Genomic DNA, 13,437 nt, shown 5'->3' with positions numbered 1-13,437 from the left:
ACAAAAATGGCAAAAAACAAGTACATATCAATAATCACCTTAAATGTAAATGGATTGAATGCTCCAATAAAAAGACACAGAGTAGCCCTGGCTGGTTTGGCTCAGTGGTTAGAGCATCGGCCTGTGGTCCAGAGAGACTCAGGTTCGGTTCCCACTAAGGGCATATACCTCGATTGCAGTTTGTCCTGGCTCTGGTTGGTCATGTGGGTGGTAGCCACTCGATGTGTCCCTTTCACATAGATGTTTCTCTTTCTCTGTGTTCCTCTCTCTCCCTCCCACTCTACCTGAACAAATAATGGAAAAATGTCCTCGAGTGAGGATAAAAAAAAAAAAACACAGAGTAGCTGACTGGATAATAAAGCATGACTCATATATATGTTGTTTAAAAGAGACCCACCTCACAACAAAAGACTCACATAGGTTGAAAGTGAAGGGGTGGAAAAAAATCTTCCAAGCAAAAGGAAAGAAAAAAAAAAAGCTGGGGAAGCAATACTCATATCTGATAGACTAGATTTCAAAATTAAGGCCATAACTAGAGACAAAGAAGGCCACGACATAATATTGAAAGGATATATCCAACAGGAAGATATAACCTTGATAAACATATATGTACCCAATATAGGACCACCAAAATATATTAAAAATCTTCTGAAAGACTTCAAAGGGGAAATTGATAGAAATACAATTATAGCAAGCAACTTCAACACCCTGCTGACATCACTGGATAGATCCTCTAGACAAAAAATTAGCAAGGAAACAGAGACTCTAAATTAAGCACTAGACCAAATGGATTTAATAGATATCTACAGAGAATTACACCCCAAAACTGCAGAATTCACATTCTTCTCAAGTGCACATGGGACATTCTCAAAGATAGACCACATGTTAGGACACAAACTAAGTCTACAAGTTCAAGAAGACTGAAATCATATCAAGCATCTTCTCAGATCACAATGGCATGAAACTAGAAATCAACTGCAACAAGAACATGCAAAGATATTTGAACACATGGAGGCTAAATAGCATGTTATTAAACAATGAATGGGTTACCAAGGAGATCAAGGAAGAAATTAAAAATTTCCTGGAAACCAATGAATATGAACACACAACAACACAAATTCTATCGGATGCAGCAAAAGCAGTTCTGAGAGGGAAGTTCATAGCACTACAGGCCTATCTCAAGAAACAAGAAAAGTCTCTATTAGACTATCTAACGCACAACTTAAATAACTAGAAAGCAAACAAAAAGAAAACCCCAGAGCAAGTAGAAGAAAGGAAATAGTAAAGATCAGAGCAGAAAGAAATGACATAGAGACCAAAAAAACAATTCAAAGGATCAATGAAACAAAGAGCTGGTTTTTCGAAAAGATAAATAAGATTGATGGACCCTTAGCTAGACTCACCAAGAAACAAAGAGAGAGAACCCAAAAACACAAAATCAGAAATGAAAGAGAAGTAAAAACTGACACCACAGAAATACAAAGGGTTGTTAACAAATATTATGAACAATTATATGGCAACAAATTTGACAATCTAAGCAAAATGGACAAATTTCTGAAACACAGAGTCTCCCAAAACTGAACTGGGAAGAGATAGAAAACTTGAACAGACCAATAACAATGAATAAAATTGAAGATGTAAACAAGATTCTTCCAGCAACAAAAGCCCAGGCCCTGACGGCTTCACAGGGGAGTTTCACCAAGCATTCAAAAAAGAACTAACACCCATTCTCCTCAAACTATTCCTAAAAATTCAAGAAGAAGGAAGACTTCCAAACTTGTTTTATGAGGCCAGCAAAATTCTAATTCCAAAACCCAAAAAAGACACTACGAAGAAAGAAAACTACAGGCCAATATCCCTGATGAACATAGATGCCAAAATCCTGAACGAAATACTAGCAAATCAGATGCAGCATGGTGAAAAATATTATTCACCATAACCAAGTGGGATTCATCCCAGGGATGCAAAGCTGGTACAATATTTGCAAATCAATAAATGTGATACATCACATAAATAAAATGAAGAATAAAAACCACATGATCAGCCCTGGCTGGTTTGGCTCAGCGGTTAGAGCGTCGGCCTGCGGTACAGAGAGACCCAGGTTCGGTTCCTGCTAAGGGCGCATACCTCAGTTGCGGTTTGTCCCCGGCCCTGGTTGGTCGTGCGGGTGGCAGCCACTCGATGTGTCCCTTTCACATCGATGTTTCTCTCTCTCTCTCTCTTCTCTTCTCTCTCCCCCTCCCACTCTATCTGAACAAAAAGTGGAAAAATGTCCTCGGGTGAGGATAAAAAAAAACAAAAAAACCACATGATCATATCAATAGATGCCGAAAAAACCTTCGACAAAATCCAGCATCCATTTCTGATAAAAACGCTCAGCAATGTGGGAATAAAGGTATCATATCTAAACATAATAAAGGCCATGTATGGAAGACCTACAGCCAACATCATACTCAATGGGCAAAAATGAAAAGCATTTCCCTTAAGAACAGGAATAAGACAAGGATGCCCACTTTCGCCACTCTTTTTTTTTTTATTAGTTTTTTTCTTTCTTTCTTTCTTTTTATCCTCACCCGAGGATATTTTTCCACTTTTTGTACAGATAGAGTGGGAGGGAGAGAGAGGAAGGGAGAGAGAGAGAGAAACATCGACGTGAAGGGACTCATCGAGTGGCTGCCACCCACACGACCAACCAGGGCCGGGGACAAACTGCAACCGAAGTACGTGCCCTTAGCGGGAACCGAACCCGGGTCTCTCCAGACCGCAGGCCAACGCTCTAACCGCTGAGCCAAACTGGCCAGGACTCGTCACTCTTATTTAACATAGTACTAGAAGTCTTAGCCACAGCAATCAGACAGGAAGAAAAAATAAAAAAGATTCAAATTGGAAAGGAGGAAGTGAAACTGTCACTATTCGCAGATGATATGATATTATACATAGAAAACCCTAAAGGCTTTGGTAAAAAATCAACTAGACTTAATAAATGAATTTGGTAAAGTAGCAGGATACAAAATTAACGTCAAGAAATCGACAGCATTCTTATACACCAATGATGAACTCACAGAAAGATAAACTAAAAAAACAATCCCATTTACCATAGCAGCAGAAAAATTAAGATACCTAGGAATAAACTTAACCAAAGAAATGAAGGACCTATTCACTGAAAACTACAGGACATTGAACAAAGAAACAAAGGAAGATATAAACAAGTGGAAGCACGTATCTTGTTCATGAATTGGAAGAATTAACATCATTAAAATGTCCATATTACCCAAAGCAATCTATAGATTCAATGCAATCCCCATCAAAATACCAATAACATACTTCACAGTACTAGAACAAATACTTCAAAAGTTCATATGGAACCAAAAAAGACCTCGAATAGCCACAGCAATCTTGAGAAAGAAGAACAAAGTAGGAGGGATCACATTACCAGATTTCAGTTTATACTACAAACCCACTGTAATCAAAACAGCCTGGTACTGGGACAAGAAGAGGCATATAGACCAGTGGAACAGAACAGAGAACCCAGATATCAACCCAAGGCAATATGCTCAATTAATATTTGACAAAGGTGGCAAGAGCATACAGTGGAGTAAAGACAGCCAGCCTCTTTAATAAATGGTATTGGGAAAATTGGACAGCTACAGGCAAAAAATAAAACTAGACCATCAACTTACACTATACACAAAAATGAACTCAAAATGAGTAAAAGACTTAAATGTGACTCATGAATCCATAAAAATCCTAGAAGAAAATGTAGGCAACAAAATTTCAGACATCATATGCAGCAGAATTTTCACTGATACATCCCCTAAGGCAACAGAAACAAAGGAAAAAATGAACACATGGGACTACATCAAACTCAAAAGCTTCTGCACAGCAAAAGAAACAACCATCAAAATGGAAAGGCAACCCACTATTTGGGAGAGCATAACTACCAATGATATATCAGATTAGGGGTTAATTTCCAATATATATAGAGTGCTCATACAACTCAACAAAAGGAAGACAAAGAACCCAATTAAAAAATGGGCAGAGGAACTAAACAGACACCTCTCCAAACAGGACATACAAATGGCTAAAACACATATGAAGAAATGCTCAACATCACTAATCATCAGAGAGATGCAAATTAAAACAACTATGAGGTATCACCTCACAACTGTCAGAATGGCCACCATCAACAAATCATCAAACAACAAGTGTTGGCGAGGGTGTGGAGAAAAGGGGACTCTAGTGCACTGCTGGTGGGAAAGCAGACTGGTGCAGCCACTATGGAAAACCATACAGTGTTACCTCAACAAATTAAAAATTGAACTGCCATTTGACCCAGTGATCCCACTTCTAGGAATATACCCTAAGAAGCCTGAAACACCAATCAGAAAGTATATATGTACCCCCATGTTCATAGCAGCACTATTTATAATAGCTAAGATATGAAAACAGCCCAAATGTCCATCAGTAGACAAATGGATAAAAAAGCTGTGGACATATACACAATGGAGTACTATGCAGCTGTAAGAAAGAAAGATCTCTTATGCTTTGAGATGACAAGGAGAAATCTGGAAAGTATTATCCTAAGCAAAACAAGCCAAGCAAAGAAAGACAAATACCATATGATCTCACTTATTTGTGGAAATAATGAACATAACAGTCTGAAGAACAGGGTAGTCCCAGAGATGTGGAAGTAGAGTACAGACTGTCAACCCCCAGAAGAGTGTGTGTGGGGGAGATAAACCACAGAACTTATATGCATGTACGCATAACCAATGGACATGGACAACAAAGCTGGGAACAGGGCAGGGAGAGAGGGGGAGGCGTGTGTCAATAGGGAAAAAAGGAGAAACATCTGTAACAGGAAGGAAGGAAGGAAGGAAGGAAGGAAGGAAGGAAGGAAGGAAGGAAGGAAGGAAGGAAGGAAGGAAGGAAGGAAGGAAGGAAGGAAGGAGTACAAATTGGGTGTCAGACTGATGAACCTCAATGGGAAGCAGGCAGAGGGACGGGAAGAGAGAAAGCAAAAAACTTATATGCATAACCAACAGACACAGACAATAGTGTGGGAAAAGCAGGAGGGGAGTGAGATTTGGGGGGAGGGGATTAAAGGGGGAAAAAAGGAGGGGCATCTGTAATACATTCAACAATAAAGATAATTTTAAAAAGAAAAAAAATGGATAATTTGTCAAGAATTTCTCTGTTTATACACTTCAAAATAGGAAACTGGGATTGGACATGCCTTTTATTCAAGATAACTGAGGATTCAGAGGGTAATCTGGATTCTCTTGTGACTATCAGCACTTTCCCAGGGCTAAAGAGAGTCCTGACCTTACATGGCACTCTTCCACATCAAGCCTATAGTTGAAAGAATTTTGAGCATATGATTTCTAGCCTATACTTAAAATCAAGTGAGGCTTGTGCAGTCAGTGGAGATAAAAAGAATGAGTTCTTAACACTTCACAATTTCAGAACAGAAGAGAACCCTCCTCAGTTACTATGCTCTATATGTGGACACTTTCCAAGTATGTAAAAATCTTTATTATTGCTGACAATAAGTGATTCCAAATAATAGTGTTACCAAGACAATACAGATTATAATGGATGCTCATGCCATGGTCAATAGGTACATGAAGAAGCTAAATGTGAAAGCAGTATTTACTGAATTAGACATATGGACATAGAGAAACCTAGTGAAAATCTGACTGTGCAGGAAATACCTCAAAATTTTGACTGCTGGAGAGACTGGCATATTTTGAGAAAGGTGAAGCATGATAATGCTCATATGATTATTGGCTAAAGTCTTTAGTACCAGGGTTATGCATTTCTCAGTGATACCTGCACTGCTAAGAATGAAACCAGTTTTGAATATTTCTCTCATGAAGATATGCCACATTATGCAGTTCTCATGGCTCATGAGTTTGGCCACAATGTGAGAATGATGTATGACCATGTGGTATGCAAATGCCATGGCCAGACCTCTGTACTATATATGAACTTAATACTGTAAATATTAATGTATAATATGTAATACCTCCATTACAGACAAATACCTACAAGCAAGATGGCACCCCTTGCAAGTAACAAGTTTACTGTTACCAGGGCTGGTGGCAAAGCCTAGACAATCAGTGTTTTAAAATCTTTGGAAAAGGGCACAGAGGTTGCTTGGGAAAGTTGTTGTTACACGAATACCAAGAGGGACAGAACAGGTCTGGAAACTGTGGCAGTGAATCCAAAGGGATTTTTAAGGTCTTCAGCAAGTGTAAGGCCAAAGATGTAAAATGTGGGAGGCTGCTATGTGAAAACATCCAAAGGTTCTTACACATTGAAAAACATCAAACATCCAGTAGTTCTCCAATAATTTTAAGAACTGCCACTGTCTATGTCTATGCTCTCTGACATATGAATTCAGGGGTTATGAGGTGCAGTTTAAATAGTCCAGCTTCATGCGTCCCCTCTGATTCTCAGTATGACAAAACACTGATCATTCTAATCTGGGTCTTTATAAGCTTTTTATTATTTCTCATTCCTACTATCTTTTCATTTGCCTACATCCATAGAAGATCCAAGACCAGTGTCATTGCAAAAGATTCATCAGAAAAGCAAGATGAACAAACTTGACAAATATTTGGTAATTACCTTCTTTCTGGTAATGAAACCAAATGTGAAGTAATACTAAAAGCACGTTTTAAGAATTGGACTCCTTAGTTCTGGTGTTCCTCAAGGTCTATGGAGACCAGAATTCTTTCTCGCTTCCATCTGTCTTTCTATATGCCAAATGCTTGTTAGTTTTTTTTTTTTATCCTCACCCGAGGACATTTTTTCATTTTTTTTGTTCAGATAGAGTGGGAGGGAGAGAGAGGAAGAGAGGGAGAGAGAGAAACATCGACGTGAAAGGGACACATCGAGTAGCTGCCACCCGCACAACCCAACCAGGGCCGGGGACAAACTGCAACTGAGGTACATGCCCTTAGCGGGAACCGAACCTGGGTCTCTCTGGACCACAGGCCAACGCTCTAACTGTTGAGCCAAACCAGCCAGGGCTTTTTTTTTTTTGGTACATGCCCCTAGCAGGAACCGAACCTGGGAGTCTCTGGTCCACAGGCTGATGCTCTAACCGCTGAGCCAAACCAGCCAGGGCTTGCTTGTTAGTTTTTAAATTTAAAAAAGTTGAAGCAGGCCTGGCCAGTTTGGCTCAGCAGTTAGAGCACTGGCCCTCAGACGAAAGAGTTGTGGGTTTAATTTTCGCCAAGAGCATGTACCTCGGTTGCAGTTCATCCCTGGCCCTGGTTGGGACCGTGTGGGAGGCAACCAATCGATGTGTCTCTCTCATGTCCATGTTTCTCTCTCTCTCTCCCTCCCTCCCTCCCTCCCTTCCTCTCCATCTTTTCCACTCTATCTGAAGGTAAATGGAAAAATATCCTCAGGAGAGGATTTAAAAAAAAAAAAGGTTAAAGCAGCTCCCTAAGTGAGGCAATCATTCTTGTTTTCTGCTACCTCGAAATCAGGTTTCCAGAGCTTTGGGGCAATAAGAGGACTCAAGATGTGATGTTGACAGAACAAGGCCATGATACCATCCATAGTAAGACTGAAGCTCATGGCCTAAAATCCAAAGAGTTATTATCAAACTCCCTAAAACTCCTATGGAGAGCTCCTTTGAAAAACTCTGGAACTTACTTTTCAGAGTATCCTATCAAATCTCCCATTGTAATCTAATCTGTGGATTTTCTTTAATCTTAAGGATTTTGCACTGGACAGACCAAGGGAATTTATCAGGTGAGAAGCATTTGATTATGAGTTTTGTTAATAATCATTCCAGTCACTTTGTCCATCTGACTTTCCCTTTGTTTTGGCATCATGGTATCTGATGTCCTGGCCTCAAATTGGACTTGTTCATAACTTAACTGGAGAGACCAAACATTACTTGTAATGTGATTAAAGAGGAAGAAACAGATTACATTCCAACCCATAAATGAGGCTCTAGTCTATGAACCTGTTCTTTCCCAAAAGGTTCAAATTGTACTTATCATTCATTCATTCGTTCATTCATTTATCCTGTAAATAATATTTAGCACTGTTAGGTTGAAGCATATAAAAATGATATTAGACCATTTTCACCTACAAAAATGGCAAGTTCATATGGTTCAACCTAATTCAATGTTTGACACTTAAACCTACTTAATACTTCTGCTTGTAAATGACAGCTCAGAGTTTTTGATTCCTAGATTTTCCTTTAGTCACGAAGTCTCCTGACTCTCATTATCCCCTGTAATTTCAAAAGACTGGCTTTAATTTTCTAGAGTGTGTGTGTGTGTGGGGGGGGGGGGTCCCTATTGTCAAGATCTAGAATGGCACTGATCAAATGAGACTAGAATGTGCTGTATCTGAGGATCCCACTGTCACTTTTTTGATAGTTGTTGTTCTTGCTTATTCTGAGTTTCCAAACCTCTTCAAAGAACAGAAACTCAGAACTTTCTTTGTCTAACCTCAGGATCAGATTGAATAATGTTTATGAAAGAGGTTGGTAAACTCTAAAATGCTAAAAAGTGTATCTTTTAGATGAGAGCTGAGCAAACTGTTGCATGCCACCCTACTTCACCTGCAACCATGGAGTAGAGAGCCTGGAAGTGGCATGTATAAATAATAAACTGGAATTAACTATTTTCTAGAAAAGACTTAGATCTAATATTCATTGGAGTAATGAGTCCATCTCTTAGGTGAAAAGTGGCTATATCTTCTTGAACAAAGACTTTAAGAATCACTACTGAGCTTTGTGTAGTGGCAATATTGTGGCCAATGAGGTTTATCCGAGGTGCAATTATTGCTAATGGGGGGGGGGGGATCACTACTGAATCTGAGTATAATGAAAAGATGTTGCCCAATTTACCTAGAATGGCTACTAACAATGGCACTATATTCCCTTTCACTTTCATAATTTAAGGTATGGTTAGAAAAGACTTAATGTTCCCCAACACTCTTCCCAATCTGTTAGTGTGGAATAACTCCAATTCCTGTATTCCAGTATTCCAGTTTCAAAGAGTGGTAGAGGTGCTGGTAGCAAAAGCAAGGGTAGATTCCAATGGATCTGGGCCTCTGCTATAGAATCTTTTCTGTGAACATAATAATGGTGTCTGGGTGTCTGCATCACGTCGAGTCTCTTGCTTTAGTTGAAAAAACTTGTGCTGTGTCCATCCATATACTCCACAGTTGAACAGACCCTGGGATGATGCTGTTAGAGCCTGGAGGAGATGAAGAGGTGATGGAGCCCATCCTTTAGGTTTTCAGAGATCCAGGGAATAGTTCCCATGCCCCTTATTTATAAAGCATTATTATATTTCCTCTATCTCATACATTAAGATCTGGCATCAGTTTTTAATATTTTTCTAGCTCTTCTGAACTCACTCTTCATACTGTACCTTGTCGTGGATGATTGAGAGAGAGTTGGTCATATTTCCTAGTGTTTACATAAGGACAATGAAGTAGTTTCAATTCCCCTCCTTATTGCCCCATTTCTCAGGTCAGGTTTGAGAAAATTGCCCTATCAGCATAGTCAGCCCCAAAAGCCTTCCTGAATCTGATAAAGAAGGAAAACAGAGAATCATTCTATTTATTTACTACTTCTTCCCTATTCACCTAGAATGGGTTATTTACCCCATTCAATTCACTCTGGATGTGATAGAATCATGTTGCTATTATCAGGTGAGATATTAGTGATTCATAAGAATTAGTGACTCATAAGAGTATTTGCTGGTAGATCTTGTTTTTGTTACTTATCCCTTAAAAACACATTAATAAATTAAAGTTGACCAGACATACATATGCTCTGAAATCCATGGAAGCACTTTCACAAAAGCATCTACCACATCTGTGAAGAAAATTTCACATTCTTCATAACTAAATATAAAATTTTCTCTTTTTCATTGTAGAAATAAATACCTGAAGGAAAAAAATTGTGCTTACAGAATGATGGCAGTATAAGAGGAAAAGGGGTGTGAGAACAGAGATGCTGGATGTTGAAGGTATTACCTGAAGAACATAGAGGGCTATGTGAAGCTTGGTGTCCTGTGGCTTTATCAGCTTTATGATCATCAAAATGACAGCTATGAAAACATAAAGTATAAATCTGGTTGTCAACCCTGGCTTCCTGAGCATAGAATTCTTTAGTATACATGCCTAAGCATTGTTAGAATGAAAGTTATAGGCATAATGAAGATCAGCAATGAGATCAAGCAGTTATATAAACCACTGGGCCTTGGATCTCCAACTTTTACTCCTCACTGATTAAACTTTGCAGATTATTAGTGTAGTAATGGTGGCAAGACGTACTACAGGAAGATAGTAAGTTACACTTTCTAGCATTTTAGAGTTTACTAACCTCTTTCATAAACTTTATCCAATCTGATCCTCATTACAATTTTATGTAGCAGGAAGGACAGGTATTAATATTTCTGAGTTCTGTCAGGGCATTTTTTCTCATATTAGGTTGCACCTCATGTCTAATTAACTTAACTTCTAAAACATAAGAAGAAGTTAAGAAGATTGGGAAAAACCTGGAAATACCAGTGGGAACAACTTAAATTTTACAAGATGGACAGGAATTTGCAATTATCTTTCTTGGTGAGACCCAATAGTGCCCTCTTCATTGCCCAGCTCTTTCCATTAAGATACCCACCTGGGCCCCAGCAGCAAAAGAAGGCCACTGGGTAGAAGCGCACTCGCTGCTCCATGATGTGAATCATTGCCCACTGTTCACTTCCCAGAAAACCAGTCGATTTCACAAACTTCTTATACACTGTCTGGGCTTGGATGAGTAAGGCCTAGACAAGAGTAGAGCAGTGAGTAGTTTGCCTAAGGTTTGGCAACTTCCCAGGTCTATCCTCCAATAATTTTAGAGGATCATTCTCTTAGGATCTGACAGCAGGAAAGGTCCATTCTTCCCTCTGTCTATACTATGTGAGACCAGGCTTTTTCTGAAAGAAAATTATCTTAAGAATGAACTTTTACTTGGTAGGAAAATGGACAGATATTAGCCAACTTGCGGTTACCATGTTCAAAACATGAACCTTACATCAACCCTCAGGAATTCTCACTGAGGTTGATCACACTATGCACGAGAGGTTAAAATTAAGATCTATCCAGATCCTCTTTTAAAACACTTTATTAGAGCCTGGCCCTGTGTGGCTCGGTGGTTGAGTGTCAACCCATACATCAAAGGTCACCAGTTCGCCCTGGCCGGTTTGGCTCAGCGGTTAGAGCGTCCGCCTGCGGTCCAGAGAGACCCGGGTTCGGTTCCCACTAAGGGCATGTACCTCGGTTGCAGTTTGTCCCCGGCCGTGGTTGGTCGTGCGGGTGGCAGCCACTCGATGTGTCCCTTTCGCATCGATGTTTCTCTCTCTCTCCCTCCCTCGCTCTCCCTTCCACTCTATCTGTGCAAAAAATGGAAAAATGTCCTCGGGTGAGGATAAAAAATAAAAAAAAAGGTCACCAGTTCGATTCCTCATCAAGATACATGCCCAGGTTGTGAGCCCGATCCCCAGTGGGGGGCATGCAGGAGGTGGCCAATCAATGTTCTCTCTCATTGATGTTTCTATTTCTCTCTCCCTCTCCCTTCCTCTCTCTCTAAACATCGATAAAAAAATAAAATAAAACACTTTATTAGAGATTGTGTTAAAAAGTGTCCTATGCTTGCTCTGACTGGTTTGGCTCAGTGGTTAGAGCATCGACCCTCAGATCAAAGAGTCTTGGGTTCGATTCCGGTCAAGGGCACATACCTCAGTTGCAGTTTGGTCCCTGGCCCTTGTCAGGATCGTGTGGGAGGCAATCAATTGATGTGTTTCTCTGACATCCGTGTTTCTCTCCCTCTCTTTCTCTATCTCTACCTCTCCCTCCCACTCTATCTGAAAATAAATAGAAAAATATCCTCTGGTGAGGATTGAAAAAAGAAAGAACCAGGCCCAGCCGGTGTGGCTCAGTGGATTGAGCATTGTCCCATGGACTAAAAGGTCCTAGTTTGATTCCGGTCAGGGCTCATTCCTGGGTTGCAGCTTCATCCCCAGTGTGAAGCATGCAGGTGGTAGCTGATCAATGTTTCTCTCTCACATTGATGTTTCTCTCTCTCTAAAAAAAAATATCAATAAAAACATTTTAAGAAAAAGAATCAGAATGGCCCTGGCAGGTGCGGCTCAGTTGGTCCAGTGTCATCTTGTGCACCAGGAAGTTGTTGGTTCAATTCCTGGTCAAGGGCACATGCTGGGGTTATAGGCTCGATTTCCAGTAGAGGGAGAGCAGGAGGCAGCCATTTGATGTTGCGCTCTCACACTGATATTTCTCTCTCTCCCTCTCCTTTCCTCTCTCTCTCTAAAAATCAATAAACTATATATTTTTTTTTATCAGAATGATAATTCTGAATGCCCATTAAAGCCTGGGTATTCCAAAGAAGCAGACAGGAATCCCCAGGGTGCGAGGCTACTGTCTTTCTTGTCAATCAGTTCTAAATATAAATTGTCAAAGGAAATTCTCCACAATTATTGGTTCGTGTGTACTAGCTGTACTAGGAAACAACTACATTTGGTCTACAGGTAGATAGTTTGTAATCCCTGAACTAACATGAAGAGAGGAGAAAATGATACTGAAAAATAGATATGGCAAATTAGAAGGCATATTGCTTGCTTACTGATTTTGTACTAGGCAGTTATATATAAATATGTATTGTCCTATAGCTGATTATTTTAATTATACATCATTCTTATGATGTCAGATGAGTATTTAATAACTGCCCGCGCCACTTAGCACCTCAATCCCAGTTAGATATAATATAAACGCAAATTTATAGCTAGTAAGAAATTGAGAAAACTCTTTCATTATTTGGAAAATTAAACCACAGCTCATATCCTAAGTTCCAGAATATCATTCTATATAAAGAATATACTTGATACATATTAGTTTTCTGCTCTGATTCTCCAGGAGGATCCACAAGAACATATCTTAGTTCTAGAATGAGGAAAATTCTCACAGAATGAATGCAGGCTTTTCCCACTCATTATTTGATCTTGGAAAGTCCAAAAGACTGAGATAGTAATTAAATTGTCCATATCTTCTAGTCACTTTATTAATTCTAGGACTATAGAAAGTGACTCTCCACCTCATTTTTCCCAGGCCTTGGGAGTATTACCCCATTCCTCCCTATCCCTGCTTTTTCCCATAAAGGCAGATAAGGTGACACCATACCACAATGGTGAAGAGGCTGAGTAGAAAGCTGGCCAGGAAAATGGTGAGCTCATAAAAATAAAGTGCGCTACAGACTGATGTGTTGGCAGAAGGCAGGAGTTCAGCCATGGCTGATGGTGGTGAGTGCATCAGGATACACCTAAGAAGAGAATCAATGGACAAGACTACTGCTATAGATACAAAACTAGAGAGATACCTATCAGTGCAACAAAAGTT

At 39.7% G+C, this 13,437-nt stretch overlaps 1 protein-coding gene and 1 pseudogene across 2 annotated transcripts in view; one reads left to right on the top strand and one right to left on the bottom strand.

Moving 5' to 3' along the window:
- The first annotated feature begins 8,761 nt into the window (after positions 1–8,761).
- LOC118640434 lies at positions 8,762–8,968 on the top strand (annotated as a pseudogene).
- The window catches only part of TMEM116 (transmembrane protein 116), an 88,807-nt gene continuing 84,203 nt past the window's right edge, over positions 8,834–13,437 (bottom strand). For both annotated transcript variants that reach the window (XM_036277071.1, XM_036277070.1), the window contains 4 exons: positions 13,222–13,360; positions 10,667–10,811; positions 10,021–10,094; positions 8,834–9,233 (listed from right to left, as the gene is read on the bottom strand). In XM_036277071.1, the coding sequence (XP_036132964.1) occupies positions 9,027–9,233; positions 10,021–10,094; positions 10,667–10,811; positions 13,222–13,360 (565 nt within the window). In that variant the 3' untranslated portion in view covers positions 8,834–9,026. The remainder of the gene's footprint in view (positions 9,234–10,020; positions 10,095–10,666; positions 10,812–13,221; positions 13,361–13,437) is intronic.

Source organism: Molossus molossus, unplaced genomic scaffold (genome assembly GCF_014108415.1).
Source record: "Molossus molossus isolate mMolMol1 unplaced genomic scaffold, mMolMol1.p scaffold_m16_p_22, whole genome shotgun sequence".
NCBI classification, from domain to species: Eukaryota; Metazoa; Chordata; class Mammalia; order Chiroptera; family Molossidae; genus Molossus; species Molossus molossus.
The sequence above is the reverse complement of the archived record's forward strand: the minus strand, read 5'-3'. Positions and strand labels throughout refer to the sequence as shown.